Source organism: Trichomonas vaginalis, chromosome V, assembly GCF_026262505.1.
Source record: "Trichomonas vaginalis G3 chromosome V, whole genome shotgun sequence".
Lineage (NCBI taxonomy): Eukaryota > Parabasalia > Trichomonadida > Trichomonadidae > Trichomonas > Trichomonas vaginalis.
Genome location: NC_067207.1, coordinates 32,299,611 through 32,315,845, shown reverse-complemented (window position 1 = coordinate 32,315,845; position 16,235 = coordinate 32,299,611). Strand labels below are relative to the sequence as shown.

Here is a 16,235-nt window from a genome sequence, read left to right as displayed (position 1 = left end):
CGGAGAAAGTGTCACAATAAAGAAATTTTATTAGTAAGTAAATGTGGTTTGAAATCGGATTGTTATTTTAGGTTTTTTCCATTGTGTCATTTATTTATTTGACGTGGCAGAAAAGTACAGAGAATATGAAGATGAACCAATGCCTGCAAATGTTCAGTATATGTACTCGTAAGAGATATTTTTATCTAATATTAAATGGACGCACAGAACTTAGCGAATGCACAGCAACCTGGACAACCAAACCCAGAGAATATTCCAAATGAAGTTAGAATACAAACTGCAATGGCAAAACTATGGTCAAGTGCCAACAGATGTACAAATGCAAACTGCCATGTCAAATGACGCTGCGTTAGGTTTGCCACCATGGTATGCAAATATGAGATGGAAAGAGTTTTATACAAACCCTGAAGTGGGATATAAACAACTTTATGCAGATGACGCGAACACAGGAGTTGACCCAGAATATGTTTTCTACCAGAGGAAAACAGAATGTATGAGCTCCAGTTAAAGAATGCTATGGAACTCAACAGGAAACGTAAGAGACTAGGCGGATATTAGATTTTTACATATAGTAAAATGGGTTTCTTCAGTAGTATTGGAAACTTCTTCAGAAGAGTTGGAAGAGGTATATGGAATGGAATAAAATCTGTCGGAAGAGGAGTATGGAACGGTGTCAAAAATATTGGTAAAAGAGTAGGTCAGTTTGTTGGTATTATACCTTAAAGACCCTAACCTGCCAGAAAGAACAAGCTCCTGTTATACAACAGCCTGAACCTGCACCACAGTCTAGTGGCAACCAAATCCAACACCTCAACCGATTAAAAAATTATATTTTTACCGTTCGATAGTAGTTGTATATGAAACTAAGTTCTAAGTAAAACGCATGGTATAATGGAATTATTCTTTTTCTTCCATCTGTAGTAAACCATACTTGAAAGTCTGAAATACTTCCACTCGGCGGTTCGTATAACTTTGTAGGTTTTTCGTAAAAGTCATTTGCCAAGCATAAGAAAGAGTTTTGCGCACCAGAAAATAAAGCATGAACAATAATAGCATCTGGGTCGAAAATATTTTCATATGTTCCATTAGGTTTTTCGACTTCATAAAAGTCCGGGTGTACTGGATATTCTGCAGGCTGATTTAACATCCTCATAAATCTATACCATGCCAAGTTGTTATATTTTGTAGAAATATAAACGTTTTCTCCAAGGTCTTCTATTTTATTGATTTTAACAGTTGCATTTTTCCTGTCATAAATAATATCGAGATGGTATTCTCCTTCGTCAATGTTATACTGGTTTGCATATTCGATATAGATATCGTTTATTTTTTCTTGAAAAGCTTGAAGAGTTGTTTCTAAATTTATAAGCAAACTAACTTGTAAAAGTTTTCCCTGTTCAAATTTCTCATACATACGTTTTTCTTTGTTATAGTATCGAACTTCAAAACCGACCGTAAATGGGAAACCATGTATGGCTTCTGAAATGAACTTCATTCTACGAAAGCCAATAGCTTTTGTGACGGATGGGTCTCTTAGCCATCTTAATGGGTAGTCAAAACGATAGCCTTCATGCTTTACGGTATCTAAGTCAAACTTTTGACCGACATTAGTAAAAAGTTCATCTAATGGTTTAGTTGTAGCAACTCTTGAATTTTCTTTTTCTATTGGAAGCATATTTTATCTAGAATAAAAATGTCGAAAGATATTGCTTCCATAAGAGAAATACAACACAACCGACAACTCATTATGCAAGCTCTAAATAAGAACACAACAAACTTTTCAAACTATTCTAAGATATCTGAGTCATTGAAGGATGGAAACTTAAAACTGACATTAAACCCAATGACAGATGAGTTTCTGTTTCAAGACAAGAAGAACAATACTGTCTGTATAAATCCAACAAAAGGAACTTTAAACGAGAAACCTATAAATGAACTTCTTTTGAAAGCAGATGTTGACAACAAAGCTGACAAAGAATATGTAGACGATGCAATAGCAAAAGAAGAAGAAAGAGCTAACAATGCTTATGCAACAAAAGAACATACTCATCCTGAACTAGCAGACAAAACATATGTTGACAATAAAATGTCAAGTGAAGTGACAAGAGCTGAAAACGAATATTCTAAAAAGACTCATATACATTATATTAACCAAATACCAAGTCTTAAGGAAACATTAGAGACAAAAGCAGATAAGACTCATACACATTCTATATCTGATATTACAAACTTACAAGAAACCTTAAACAGGAAAAGTGCCGTTGGACATACACATACATCTTCTGAAATAACAGACTTAGACGTTAGCCTTGAAAATAAAGCAGATAAAACATATGTCAATGAAATATACCAAAGTTTGCTAGGAACAAAAAATATTGAAACTATTGTTGGTGACTTTTCTGTCAATGAAGAAAATAAATATTTTAGATGGCAGTTGGTACAGTCCTTAGAAAATGGTACACGGTATAAACTCATTCCGAAAAATAACAATGAAATGTATGTAAGCTATAAAAAGAATGATGGTACACAAGTTAAAGTTCCATTAGACAACAACTGCTACTTAAACTTATATGGAGACGAACAAAAGAAATATTTAAGAGTTTATGAAATGACAGATATGACATTGCCTGACCCAGCTCCAGCACCATATTATTATGACTATGGAGATGACGTCAGAACACCACATGTAGATGAACAAAAGCTAACATTATATTTAGATTATTATAGATATAAAAGATATAATGCAATAGAAAAAACGAGAATAGTATATTATTATACAGATGACAGAAATAAATATTATAGTCAAGATTTTACCCACCCTGAAAACATAAGATTATATTATAAAAAATATTCTGACACAAACCAGAAGAAACCTGAAATAGTTGCACTATATTTTAAGTTCAAAAGAGACAATCCTATAATATCTCATATGTTTGATTTAATGAACCCAGTAGGTTCTATTTATACATCTATGGATGCAAGAGGTCCTCAAGTAATGTTTGGTGTTGGTGCATGGGAACAAATAGTCGACAGGTTTTTGTATTGTGCAAACTCTTCAAAGGAAACAGGTGGAAGTAAAACGATTTCAGGTGAAAATTTACCTGCACACAGTCATTACATAGATTTAAGTACATCTCAAGCAGGTTGGCATAAGCATAGATATTGGGATTGGTCAGGAATGACAAAAGGTAAAGGATATGATGTTAAAGACGACGTTAAGTTTGCTATAAATTGTTACTGGGATGACACGCAGGGAGAAGGAAACCATACACATTTCGTTTCAGGATATACGCAAACAACGGGACAAAGTAAAGAATACATGCCACCTTACATGACAGTTTACGCATGGTATAGAATTGCTTAGTCGTCATTTTCAACTTCTTTAGCATATTCGTCAGGAGTTGTCTTATATTTGTTAGGAACTGTCTTTGAAAGTATACCACCTTGAACTTTGACAAGTTTGAAACGAGGTCTGGCAATAGTAGTTTTATCTTCTGCTTGCAGTGTGTACATTTTGCCATGTTTGCCTAAAACTTCATAATATTCTCTTGTATACTTTCTTCTATTTTTACGAACACGAATGTGAGTACCTGTCGGGTTCCTATTGTTGTCATAGTCAATAGTATTTTCATATGGGTCGCGTTTAGGTATTTCTATTTTTACTTTGTCACCTTTCTGAAGTTTGAAGCCCGGCATTCTTTCTTGTTTGTCTCTTTTGACTAAATTATTAAATATATAGTCTTTCTCTAAGTCAGGGTTGTTTTTCATTTCTTCGGGGGAGTGGTTTCCCAAACCTTTTTGTTTACGGTTATTGTAAATATTTAAAACTTGTCTCATCTTTGCCATGGAGAAGTGTCTATATTTGTCGTCATATGACATTTCATTTGCTTCACCACCTTGTGGTTGGTTTAAGTCTCTTAACATTTTTATACAACCGTCAATGACACCAAGAGCAGAATGGTTTTGGTCGACAATGAAATATTGGTTTACATTTTTTGAACGCAGATAGTTTTTTACATCATCTGATTTGAAAGAACTTTCACAGTCAGATGTCAGTTTTGTTGGATGGTATTTGTCAACGAATATTGTCAAAGCTGCTAAGATATCTAAAATAGCTTTGGACTGTAATGGTATGGCTTCACAGTATCTTGTGTTTTGACCAACAAATATTAACCAGTATGGAGGTCCATCTGTTCTAACTCTCGGAATGTTTTCCAAGATATCCATAAACCAAGCATTTGGTGTTGAACTAAAGATTTTTATCATGAGTGCTTTTTTTGTTGCCTTAGAAACATAGGGGTCCTTGTTTGGATTCGTCATTTTTTAACCCATAAGAAATGGGTTTATTTGGCGCATTAGCAGGAGTTGCATCTAGATTTTTACCCGCAGTGGGAACAATAGCCAGAGGTGCATTTGGAATTGGAAGGAAGATTTTGAGTACATTAGGTATACTTAAAGAGAAAGCACAACCTATTATACAAACTGTACAGAAAGGTTGGGATGTAGCACGAGATGCAACAAATCTTATTCCAAATCCTGAAACAAGAGGAAAAGTTCAAGGATGGATGGACAATGTAGGAAGACAAGCAGGAAACTATTATAACAAAGCAAATGACTACTATAACCAAGCAGGACACTATATGGACCAAGGTGAAAGATTCTTTAACAGAGGATATAACCATGCACAACAGTGGGTAAACAATAACCAACCTCAACCGCCTCAAACGTGGGGAATGTAAATTTTTTTACTGAGATGAAATGAACAATACAGCATTGAGACAAATGGGTTCAAGATGGATTTGTCGACTTCCAGCAGTTACACCACGTGTTTGTCAAGTTCTTCCTATACCTCAGGAAGTTTTAGACCGACTTAAAAAACCTAAACAACCAGTTGAAAACAAACCAAACTAAAATTTTTTACTGAGATGAAATGACCGAAGAAGTTGAAACGGTAGATTTGACACCACAAACAAAAAGTTCAGAACCATTGTCAAAACCTGTCAAAGAACTTACAGATGAAGAGAAAAATTCAATAATAGAAAGTGCCAGGTCTGGAAATACAAACCCTAACTATAAAGTCACTTTTCATAAAAATGGAACGGCTAGTATCTCAAAAAAGAAACAGACTCTCACAAATAAAATATTGAAGTCTGAAGGAGCTTTCGAGACAACAGATGGAAAAGTTTACTTCACTGACCAACAGTTCATTATAGAACATCTCATTGACTTAGAGTCGAAATATTCTAAACTTTACAACAAACACAAAAAGTTGAAAGGAAAACAAAAACAAATGGCATATGATATTTATGAAGATGTTGACGACACAACTGTTCCTGCAAGTGAAGTAAAGTCAGAGGAACCGAAAAGTGACGAAAAACCGATAGAAGAAGAAAAACCAAAAACTGAAGATAAACCAAAACCAAAGTTTAGTTTGGAAACTAAACCAAGTCAACCTTCATTAGCTGGTATGGGTTGGCGTCAAAGACTTATGGCAGCAGGCGGTTATGTAAAGTAAAGAAAAAAATATTTTTTTATTTTTATAAAAATGCCCCCATATAGAATGGATAGAAAATCTGCTAGAATAAAAGCAGAGTTGCAAAGATATGGTTGGAGAGTTTCGAAGAAGTTTAAATATAGGAAGGGAAGACCCATAAAAGTCTATGACAAATTGTCTGGTCTTCGCTACGAAATGGATTTGGAAACAGCACGTGCCAATTATCCAAACAGACTAGAGAGGTTAGAAGAAGAACGTCTTATGGACATGCCTTTCGATGTTAGTGAACCTCAAGTTGAAGGACACGACGGCTTTGCCAGATTCTACTGGAAACATGACGAACAATTGCATCCTTTGAGAAGGAAAAAAGGAAAAGGTGAAGACACACATGCTCCCATGGAAAGAACAAGATATGCATATGAGAAGTACCGTGAAGTTAGAAGTCAAATTACATCTGGTCGAACCTTTACAGTAAACTTTGACGAAGGAAAGAACAAAGAAGGCTTCATGGGAGTACTTGCTGCCATACAAGACGGAAATAAGAAAGGACACAATCTCAGATTGACCATAACAGATTTGGATGGTCACATTTACTATGCACATGGCAATGAACAAACAGCCGCAAAACTTCTTGACGCTTTCAAGACTACAAAGAGAGAACAAATGGTTGACTCCGACTCAGACATTTTGAATGCAATTGAAGGAATTGCAAGTGTCAAGTTCGAATGGTACCAACCTAACCCTCAAGCAGTCAGACAACATGCTGGATACTTCCCGTTCATAAATAAGTCTGACATTGACTTGACAAGGTATGGAATTTACAATTCAATTGAAACAATTGTCAATGAACCTTGTATTCTTACATGTCTCAGGAACTCTGGTCTTGTTACAGATGAGAAGATGAAGTATCTTGAGTCATGTGTGAAGACAAGGTACATTCTCAGAGGTCAATTGGCAAAAATTGCACCGTTGGCAAATGTCAATATCCGAGTCAACATACCTACAGCTAAAGGTTCTTCACATGACGACTATGTTGTTGACAAAGACTTACCATGGTTGAAGATTGTAATTGTCCACAACCACTTCATGTTGAACGAAAGTCTTACAAACTCATTGTTCGGAAAAGGCAAGTGCAACATTGTCAGAGCTGTAAACATTCTTTTCGAGAAAGGTTTGTTGGAACCAATTCCAGATGACAAGCTGACAGAAACTTTTGTACCAAAAGACGAAACAAACTTTTCATTGTTAGCAAGACCAAAAGTTGTTCCAGACAAAGTTCTAGTACAAAAGAAGTACACAGTTCCACAAGGGGTTGGTATGTTCGGATACCAACCTGAACCAGAAGAACTTCCAATGAGGTTGCAAGAACTTCAAGATGCTATAAACAAACTTCCATTGAGACATCCAATTGACGTCAAATTGTATTGGAGAGCATCTGAGTTAGGTCAGAAGGTTTTATATGAAACAGGTTGCTTCGACGATGTTTATGAGATAACAGGAGAAGTTTCTCAGAAGATAAGAGACTCACTTGAATTTCCACAAACTGGACCAATTGGTTGCGACAAGTTCGACTCAAACGAAAAGATATACTATGTCGACCTTAACGCTGCATACATGAGGTTTGTCCAATATATTCCGACTGGAATTCCAAACGAAGATGGTGAGTTCCCGGGAAGGAACTATACAGTTGGAAAAGTCATACAACAACTGTATGATATTAGGAAAGCTTCAAACCCCAAACTTGCAATGACACTCAAATTGCTTATGAATTCGACATGGGGATATTCCATTAAGAAACCTCAAGAGATGAAGAGTAAACATTATGAGAAGGTCGACAACTTTGTTGAAAGGTTTTCTCCTTTTGTTTTGAAGTACGAATTCACTCAAGGTCAAAGTGGCTTAGTAACCACATTAAAACCTATTGTCGAACATTGGTCTTACCCTCAGTTCGCAAAGGCAGTCCTTGACAACTACAACAAATTCTTCTCCGAAGTCAAATCCAAAGTGAAGGTTTACTATGAGAACATTGACGCACTCATGACGAACGAAGAAGGATACAACAAACTCATTGAAATGGGTTTAGTCGGTGAAAAGATGGGCTGTTTTAAGCTAGATAAGGTATTTTCCGAAGTTCATGTAATATCGAAAAGGAAATATTGGGGCATACTTGAAGACGGCACAGAAATAAAACATTGCATGAAGTAAAAAATTTATTTTTAAAAAAGTGACATTTTTTTATTTTATTTGAAATGTACGCTGAGTTTGTTGGAGAAGACCGTTGGGAAACTTGTTTGTTAGATGAGAAATATGAAATGGCATACCATTTTAAAACAATATATTTTTACATATATTAAATGCTTCAGGTTGAAAAACAAAGAACAAAAGTAGCAGATACAAAACCGTTAGACTATATCTTTACAAATGCTGGTAGGACTATTTCAGATGAAGAAATTTCATCCCGAGCATACAGGTTTGACTATCCAATTCGTTGGCTTCAAAGTCCTTCAGATGCAAAGGCAATAGGATTTAGAAGAGTTTTGTTTTCAAATAGAACTAACGCATTTATGTTCGCAGTATATTTTCATGGGCAGTATAAAGGTTCTGATGGTCTAATAGACAAATTTGACGAAATGAGAATCTTTACAGTTCGTTCAGACGAAAGTCTTGAGAAAACTCTAAATGACTTTCAAACTCAAATGAACAAATATTATTGGGAATTTCAAGAAAAATACGACTCTTTACTAAATGGAACATACTATCTGAAACTAGAATATGACAAGATGAACTCCACCGTTTCATTTCAAAAGATTGAAATTAACCCTCCAAGAGATACAGAGTTTTTATTTTGGAAAGTAGACAAACGTTCTTGGGCACAATTTCTTCGGTTACTAAACCAGAACGAACCATTACCACCAGATGGTCCATTTAAATTTATACTTCCACCAGCAGATTTGATGGTTTATAGAAACGTGTTTGACCCTCAAAATGTTATGTGTCATGCAAGTTTCAGTTCAAGCAACAATAGTTTTCTATGTATTGGTAAGGACTTTTATGACTTTGCTTCTAAATTCTACGAACCACCTAGTAACAGTTTCTCTGACTTTCAAGTTTGGTTCACAACAAATGGTGTGCAACATATTATTCCATTGTACTATGACTTTTATCTCGAATTGTCTTTCATATATAACTACGGAAAAGTGCTGAAAAAGTATTGAAAAATAATGTTTAGGTGAAGAGGTGAGATCTCACCTGTTTTTTCACCTGTTTTCTCACCCTCTTGAATTTTCATGAATTTTATATATTAATGTTTTCGCTAAGCCACTTTATGCCGTCAGTCAGTCAGTCAGTTTAGGAAATTTACACCAAAAAATATAATTTAGGTGAAGAGGTGAGATCTCACCCGTTTTTTCACCTGTTTTCTCACCCTCTTGAATTTTGTATAAAAACCAACCGCCGGAATTCAGACGGTTGCTATATTCTTCACAAAATGCTTGTTTTGAGGTCGAGCCACTTTTGGCTCCACCGTATTCTTTCAACCAAAACTCATGAAATTTACACCAAAAAATAATGTTTATGTTAGAATGTTAGATCTCACCCGTTTTTTCACCTGTTTTCTAACCTCTCGAAAATCATGAAATTTACACCAAAAAATAATGTTTAGGTGAAGAGGTTAGATCTAACCTCATTTCTAACCTCATTTCTACCCTCTTGAATTTTCATGAAATTTACACCAAAAATAATGTTTAGGTGAAGAGGTTAGATCTAACCTCATTTCTAACCTCATTTCTACCCTCTTGAATTTTCATGAAATTTACACCAAAAATAATGTTTAGGTGAAGAGGTTAGATCTAACCTCATTTCTAACCTCATTTCTAACCTCTCGAAAATCATGAAATTTACACCAAAAAATAATGTTTAGGTGAAGAGGTTAGATCTAACCTCATTTCTAACCTCATTTCTACCCTCTTGAATTTTCATGAAATTTACACCAAAAATAATGTTTAGGTGAAGAGGTTAGATCTAACCTCTTTTCTAACCTGTTTTCTAACATGGTCTAAAACTCTCGAAAATCATGAAATTTACACCAAAAAATAATGTTTAGGTGAAGAGGTTAGATCTAACCTCATTTCTAACCTCATTTCTACCCTCTTGAATTTTCATGAAATTTACACCAAAAAATAATGTTTAGGTGAAGAGGTTAGATCTAACCTCATTTCTAACCTCATTTCTACCCTCTTGAATTTTCATGAAATTTACACCAAAAATAATGTTTAGGTGAAGAGGTTAGATCTAACCTCATTTCTAACCTGTTTTCTAACCTCTCGAAAATCATGAAATTTACACCAAAAAATAATGTTTAGGTGAAGAGGTTAGATCTAACCTCATTTCTAACCTCATTTCTACCCTCTTGAATTTTCATGAATTTCCTTAAGATAGAAAAAATAAAGTTAGTTTTATTTTATTTATTTTTTTATTTTTATTGTAAGAACATGTTAGCAACAACAGCACCAAACTCGTTAGTTATGAATCCTACGTCAATGTTAGTAGAGATGAAAAGCTTTATTCCTTCTTCATATACTTTCGAAACAGAAATCCAGAAGATAAAGCAAGAACTTTTAACAAGTAATTTAGACTGTAGTGCGAAAGATGAAACAAATGAAGAATATCTTTATGAAATGCAGGATATTATTGACCATCTACCTAAACTACCTGAAATCCAACAACAAAAACTCACTATTCCTGAATTCGACGAAATTGAAGTGAAACCAACTGACTCAGTAGAAATAAAGAAGTTCATACGAAAGGTAAATTATGAATTCCTTGGTTTTCATTGCAACCATAAAGTTATGGACAAAGATTGCGACATGGTATATAAGAATGTTTCTGACATATATAAATCTGGGGAGTTTAAGACCTACGACAACTTTGTTTCGTTAGTTGCAGAATGTGTATGGCAGATAAGAGATAAAGATAGAAGAGGTAAGGTATGGCATGAACAGATAAAACCAACTGCTTCAGATTTAAAGAAAACCATTGACGCTTTAGTTGTTTTAGCTGGTTTTATTTCAATGTATAACGCAAAAATGAACCCGCAATGTTCTAAATGTAAAGCAGCAATTAGGAAATATAACTACTCCGTCAAAGAGATAGAAAGAATGAGAAACGACTATGCAGACTTAAAGAAAGAAGCAGAAAAGCCAGCAGAAGATAAAATGGACATGTTAGAATTTCTGAACAAAAACTATCCAACTGCTGACGATTTCCTATTATCTGACGTCAAGAAGAAGTATAAAGAAACTTTCGGCATTGTTAAAACATTCGATGTACTAAAAGAAGAAATAGAAGCTACAAAACTGTTTAAAGTCTCACGAATTCATAACGTTTACCATGTAAAACGCTTGTGAAAAAAGAGGTTAGAAAAGAGGTGAAAAAACGGGTGAGATCTCACCTTCTACCCTAAAATATATTTTTATTGAATTCAGCAACAAAATTCTTCGATGTTAGAAAAGAGGTTAGAAAACAGGTTAGAAAACAGGTTAGATCTAACATGCTAACATAAACATTATTTTTATTGAATTCAGCAACAAAATTCTTCGATGTTAGAAAAGAGGTTAGAAAACAGGTTAGAAAACAGGTTAGATCTAACCTTCTACCCTAAAATATATTTTTATTGAATTCAGCAACAAAATTCTTCGATGTTAGAAAAGAGGTGAAAAAAGAGGTGAGAAAACGGGTGAGATCTCACCTCTTCACCTAAAATATATTTTTGCTGAATTCAGCACAAATTTCTTCGATGTTAGAAAAGAGGTTAGAAAACGGGTGAGATCTAACCATCTACCCTAAAATATATTTTTATTGAATTCAGCAACAAAATTCTTCGATGTTAGAAAACAGGTGAAAAAACTGGGGTAGAAAAGAGGTGAGATCTCACCTCTTCACCTAAAATATATTTTTACTGAATTCAGCAACAAAATTCTTCGATGTTAGAAAAGAGGTTAGAAAACAGGTTAGATCTCACCTCTTCACCTAAAATATATTTTTGCCGAAAAAAATGACCAAAAATCATGATATAACTGTTATTTTTGACGAAGAGAACTTTAACACTTCGTCAAAAAAATCCCTGAAATCGTGAAAAAAATGACCAAAAATCATGATATAACTGTTATTTTTTTACGAAGAGAACTTTAACACTTCGTCAAAAAAATCCCTGAAATCGTGAAAAAATGACCAAAAATCATGATATAACTGTTATTTTTGACGAAGAGAACTTTAACACTTCGTCAAAAAAATCCCTGAAATCGTGAAAAAATGACCAAAAATCATGATATAACTGTTATTTTTTTACGAAGAGAACTTTAACACTTCGTCAAAAAAATCCCTGAAATCGTGAAAAAATGACCAAAAATCATGATATAACTGTTATTTTTTTACGAAGAGAACTTTAACACTTCGTCAAAAAAATCCCTGAAATCGTGAAAAAATGACCAAAAATCATGATATAACTGTTATTTTTGACGAAGAGAACTTTAACACTTCGTCAAAAAAATCCCTGAAATCGTGAAAAAATGACCAAAAATCATGATATAACTGTTATTTTTGACGAAGAGAACTTTAACACTTCGTCAAAAAAATCCCTGAAATCGTGAAAAAATGACCAAAAATCATGAATTTCCTTAAGATAGAAAAAATAAAAATAAAGTTAGTTTTATTTTTATTTATTTTTTTATTTTGTATGTAAGAACAGAAAATGACAAACATTGAGTTTGAAACAGTTAGAAAGATAGACAATGTCACCAAAATGGTTAGAATAGGTGATTTAAACGTAAGATACTCAAAGAAATACAACAAATATTCTTTGTCAGACATTATATCTCCATCTGGAAAGAGAGCACAGGACTGGGTTAGAAATGCTTCAACTCAGAAAATTTTGACAAGAAATCCTGAGCTTATGATATCAGTAGCATTTCATGGAACAAGAGCATATCTTATAGACAAAAGTCTTATACCAATAGTTTTGTTATGGGTAGACCCAGTTGTTGGATATAACTTCATAACTTATGGTTCATTCGATACGGAACGTTGCAGTGAAGGCTTACTTTACATCGTTCAAAACCGAAGGACTTCAATACAAAGAGATATAAGATAGGAAGAACATATAATATAACTAAAAGATATGACAGTACAGTCAATAGAGTTAAGGTTGTGTTTGTAAATGATATGAGAGCTGCAGAAACAGAACTACTTGAAAAGTTTGAGAAAATGTATGGTGCTCCCATGAAAGGTAAAGAAACTTTCGAAGTAGATGAGATAGATAAAGCTATAAAATTATTTGACGAAGTTGCTGAAAAATACATGTAAAGCGTTTATTTTTGGTCTTTTGTGAAAGTCAGAAAATAACGTTTACCATGTAAAACGCTTGTGAAATAACTGAGGTGAAAAATTAGGTGAAAAAACAGGTGAGATCTCACCTCTTCACCTAAAATATATTTTTACTGAATTCAGCAACAAAATTCTTCGATGTTAGAAAAGAGGTGAAAAAACAGGTTAGAAAACAGGTTAGATCTAACCATCTACCCTAAAATATATTTTTATTGAATTCAGCAACAAAATTCATGAATTTCCTCATATGCTTGCTTCCCTCGGAAAACCGAGAGAAGAGATTCCGTATGAAAACAGTGAAGAACAGCGAGTAGGTAAAAAAACCCAGTCGCCAAAACTCTATGAAAATCGTGAAAAATTGCCAAACGGTTTGAGAGGATATTATGTACATAGACTTCTTGTAAATGCTGTTGCAATGTGGGCTTCGCCTCGTTATGCTTGGTATATTTACAGACTTCTTGACGAAATTCATAGACAAGAACGTGAAGAGATGGAAAACAAGCTTGAAGCAAAAGACAAAAGCATACAGAAAAGAATACCACGTTCGGTACCAAAAGGAAAGGAAAAGAACTATAAGTATATGATTTATACTGAAGAGATGGAAAATGAAGAAGATAAAGATATGGTTATGTTGCATTTAGTCAGAAGAAACAACAAGAGCTTTTACGACCTTGCTAAGATTTACAAATCTGACAGAAATTGGTTCTATCGCGAAAACTTACCGATTCAATGACCCCAAATGAAGATGTGAAACAAATAGTTCAAGATACTTTACCTCAAACACACTATGATATTAAAGGTTGTACAATTCTTACCTTCAAAGAAGATTTGCCATTGTTAAAGGAAAAAATAACAGAGTATTTTGACAACTTCAAACAAGTAGAGTAAATTGCACTCTTTATTTTTACGCTTGACTTCAGATGGCTCAGGTAGCTCTATAAGGTAAATTGCCTCGTCAAATCCTTCTGGCATTCCGAGTCCTTCCTTCCGACAGGAAGAACTCTTCCCGACAACTGGAAAATATTTTTCCGACAACTGGAAAAAAATTTTCTTCCGACAGGAAGAACTCTTCCAGTTGTCCGTCCGTAAACCATTCAAATTTTCGAAAATTGAGAACTTTTTGGTCGAACTTCAGGAAAAATTTTTCCATCAGACAGGAAAAAATTTTTCTTCCGACAGGAAGAACTCTTCCATCCGACAGGAAAAAATTTTTCTTCCGACAGGAAGAACTCTTCCATCCGACAGGACACAAACGGATGACTGACGTTCCTCTTCCTGAATGCCTTCCAAAGCCAGAAGAACCGAAAGCTGCAGAACCACAACAGACTTATTAAGACTAAACACTTAGATTTTTTACGCTTGACTTTTTACAATTTGAACTTTGTTTGCGTAGATATGAATTCTGAAAGAAGTATGAGGGTCTTGTATGACTTTGTACTTCTCCCATAATTCATATCTGTCAAACTTACCTGCCATGGACTCTTTCATAAGTTCCATGAAATCGTCTTCGGACAATCCGGGGAAAAGTATTATGTCAGTCAGTATTCTTTTAACATCCTTACTTAAACTCTTGGCTGTCTGTACACAAATGACAACTGAGATGTTAAAGTGTCTGAGCTTCTTAAGAATTCGACACATATCTTGTTCTCTGTTCTTTAACAAAGGATGAGAGGCGAAATCATCTAAAATAAGAAGACATCTATGAGGGTAAGTCTTCCAATCGTAAGATTGCAGTTTCTTCGAAATGTATTCTATCTCTTTCTGTTTGTTTCTGAAGTGTTTCTTCTCTAATATTCTCTGCATTTCCTCATTTGGGTCTTTAAACTTAGAATTTATATACTCATTTATAGCATTATACTTCAAAACTCTTCTTTGGTACTTCTTTATCCAATCCAACAACTCAGAGTCTTTTATACATACTAACTTAGACTTCTTTATAATATCTTTGAACGAATTGACGGTTTGGTCAAATTGACCAGAAGTACTACAAATGACTACTAACTCATAGAATGGGTTCTTCTCATCTAGTTCTTGTTGTTGTGCAGCCATTTTAAGATAAGTGAAAGTCTTACCCGACCCAGGTGGTGCAATTAGACCTGTTATACCATTCTGAGCAAATAAGAACTTTTCATGTATAGGCTTTATCTGAGCATTTTCTAACTTCACCTTGTTCTTGTTTAAAACATTCTCAAATTTCTTGTCAATGTCAGCAAACTTTTTTTCTAACATATTTTTAGAAAAATTAAAATTTTTATCTTTTAGAAAATGTCTAGCGATTTCGCTATCTATATTCGAGACAAGCTTTTCGACAGCAAAACATCTGTAGACCATAAAATCTTACATAGTGTAAACAAGAAAGGTGAATTTGTTCTAAAGTTCTGTTTCTGGGAATATGACAAGAACCATAAAACATTAAGCAGAGCAGTCTTAAAATTTGTCAATGACAGACTTGTTGACAGAGATGACGCCGATTGGAAAGATGAAGTCCAACAAAAGTTCTTAGAATGCAAAGAAGACACATGCGCTGTTCTTGAAGATGAAATAGAAAACAGAATAGAAGAGCTATTAAAGGACAAAGAACTTTTACATAAATATGGTTGCGCCAAATTTGACATAACTCCACTAGAAAAGAAGAAGAGAGAAAAGAAAGTAGAAGAAGAGAAGAAAGAACCTGAACCAGTTCCAGAGAAAAAGAAATTTGACATGTAAAAATAAAATTTTATTTTAGAACATTTCTGGGTCAATGTCAATGTTCTCTTCCTCTTTAGGAGTAAACACTGGCTTAGACTCTAAAATCTTTTTACCCAATTTACCTTGAACTTCTACAACTTTAGACTCATAATATTCATAGTCGTCTGTCTTCTTTGGTTCATAAGGTATAACAAGTTTGTATGCTTTGCCTTCTTTAAGGTTTGAGAACCTTCTGTCAAAACTTTCTTTGACTGTTAACAAACCTTCTATGTCTAAGTCTTCAAATTTCGCACCATTTTTAGTCACAATAGCAAACTTAACTGGTTCGATGTTCCAAACTTTGCTGAATGAAGACTTTTCAAAATGGTAGAAGTAAACATTCAAATATGTGAATGGGTCTAGTTCTTCTTTAAGTCCTGACATGTACTTATTTACTGAGATGAATTTTGTCATCTTTTCTATCGGATAAAAAATATTTTTTTTTAAAATTTACTCAGAAAAATTTTTCTTTGTATATACACCATTCTGTACGTCTAAAAGACTTTTGACATTTGCCAAGAATGTTCGTTTAGAAGCTGCCATATAACCATATTCTTGACAATATTGTTTATACGAATCGTACAATGACCTTTCATCTAATGACACAAAGTCAGTTTCATCTATGAACAGT

General features: G+C 34.1%; 10 protein-coding genes and 1 pseudogene across 11 annotated transcripts, besides 1 other annotated feature; 9 read left to right on the top strand and 2 right to left on the bottom strand.

Moving 5' to 3' along the window:
- Window positions 1-16,235: part of a mobile genetic element that runs on past both edges of the window.
- Window positions 1,694-2,569, top strand: TVAGG3_0442760 (phage tail repeat-like family; the record flags this gene model as incomplete). The annotated part of the gene is made up of 1 exon (XM_051234277.1): window positions 1,694-2,569. A coding segment is annotated over one exon (876 nt), but the record flags the coding sequence as incomplete, so codon positions are not given.
- TVAGG3_0442750 (uncharacterized protein) lies at window positions 4,338-4,739 on the top strand (the record flags this gene model as incomplete). Its single annotated transcript, XM_051234276.1, has 1 exon — window positions 4,338-4,739. The coding sequence occupies one exon, from the start codon at window positions 4,338-4,340 to the stop codon at window positions 4,737-4,739; it is 402 nt and encodes a 133-aa protein (XP_051104006.1).
- Window positions 4,759-4,911, top strand: TVAGG3_0442740 (uncharacterized protein; the record flags this gene model as incomplete). The annotated part of the gene is made up of 1 exon (XM_051234275.1): window positions 4,759-4,911. One exon carries the CDS (start codon window positions 4,759-4,761, stop codon window positions 4,909-4,911), a length of 153 nt encoding a protein of 50 aa, XP_051104005.1.
- TVAGG3_0442730 (phage tail repeat-like family) lies at window positions 4,931-5,515 on the top strand (the record flags this gene model as incomplete). The annotated part of the gene is made up of 1 exon (XM_051234274.1): window positions 4,931-5,515. The coding sequence occupies one exon, from the start codon at window positions 4,931-4,933 to the stop codon at window positions 5,513-5,515; it is 585 nt and encodes a 194-aa protein (XP_051104004.1).
- On the top strand, window positions 5,561-7,699 carry TVAGG3_0442720 (DNA/RNA polymerases family; the record flags this gene model as incomplete). The annotated part of the gene is made up of 1 exon (XM_051234273.1): window positions 5,561-7,699. The coding sequence occupies one exon, from the start codon at window positions 5,561-5,563 to the stop codon at window positions 7,697-7,699; it is 2,139 nt and encodes a 712-aa protein (XP_051104003.1).
- On the top strand, window positions 7,849-8,709 carry TVAGG3_0442710 (uncharacterized protein; the record flags this gene model as incomplete). Its single annotated transcript, XM_051234272.1, has 1 exon — window positions 7,849-8,709. The coding sequence occupies one exon, from the start codon at window positions 7,849-7,851 to the stop codon at window positions 8,707-8,709; it is 861 nt and encodes a 286-aa protein (XP_051104002.1).
- On the top strand, window positions 9,985-10,899 carry TVAGG3_0442700 (organellar and viral DNA polymerase type B; the record flags this gene model as incomplete). Its single annotated transcript, XM_051234271.1, has 1 exon — window positions 9,985-10,899. One exon carries the CDS (start codon window positions 9,985-9,987, stop codon window positions 10,897-10,899), a length of 915 nt encoding a protein of 304 aa, XP_051104001.1.
- TVAGG3_0442690 lies at window positions 13,122-13,762 on the top strand (annotated as a pseudogene). Its single transcript has one exon. A coding segment is annotated over exon 1 (641 nt).
- TVAGG3_0442680 (protein of unknown function, DUF4106 family) lies at window positions 14,228-14,923 on the bottom strand (the record flags this gene model as incomplete). Its single annotated transcript, XM_051234270.1, has 1 exon — window positions 14,228-14,923. The coding sequence occupies one exon, from the start codon at window positions 14,921-14,923 to the stop codon at window positions 14,228-14,230; it is 696 nt and encodes a 231-aa protein (XP_051104000.1).
- On the top strand, window positions 15,140-15,583 carry TVAGG3_0442670 (uncharacterized protein; the record flags this gene model as incomplete). The annotated part of the gene is made up of 1 exon (XM_051234269.1): window positions 15,140-15,583. The coding sequence occupies one exon, from the start codon at window positions 15,140-15,142 to the stop codon at window positions 15,581-15,583; it is 444 nt and encodes a 147-aa protein (XP_051103999.1).
- TVAGG3_0442660 (protein of unknown function, DUF4108 family) lies at window positions 15,599-16,018 on the bottom strand (the record flags this gene model as incomplete). The annotated part of the gene is made up of 1 exon (XM_051234268.1): window positions 15,599-16,018. The coding sequence occupies one exon, from the start codon at window positions 16,016-16,018 to the stop codon at window positions 15,599-15,601; it is 420 nt and encodes a 139-aa protein (XP_051103998.1).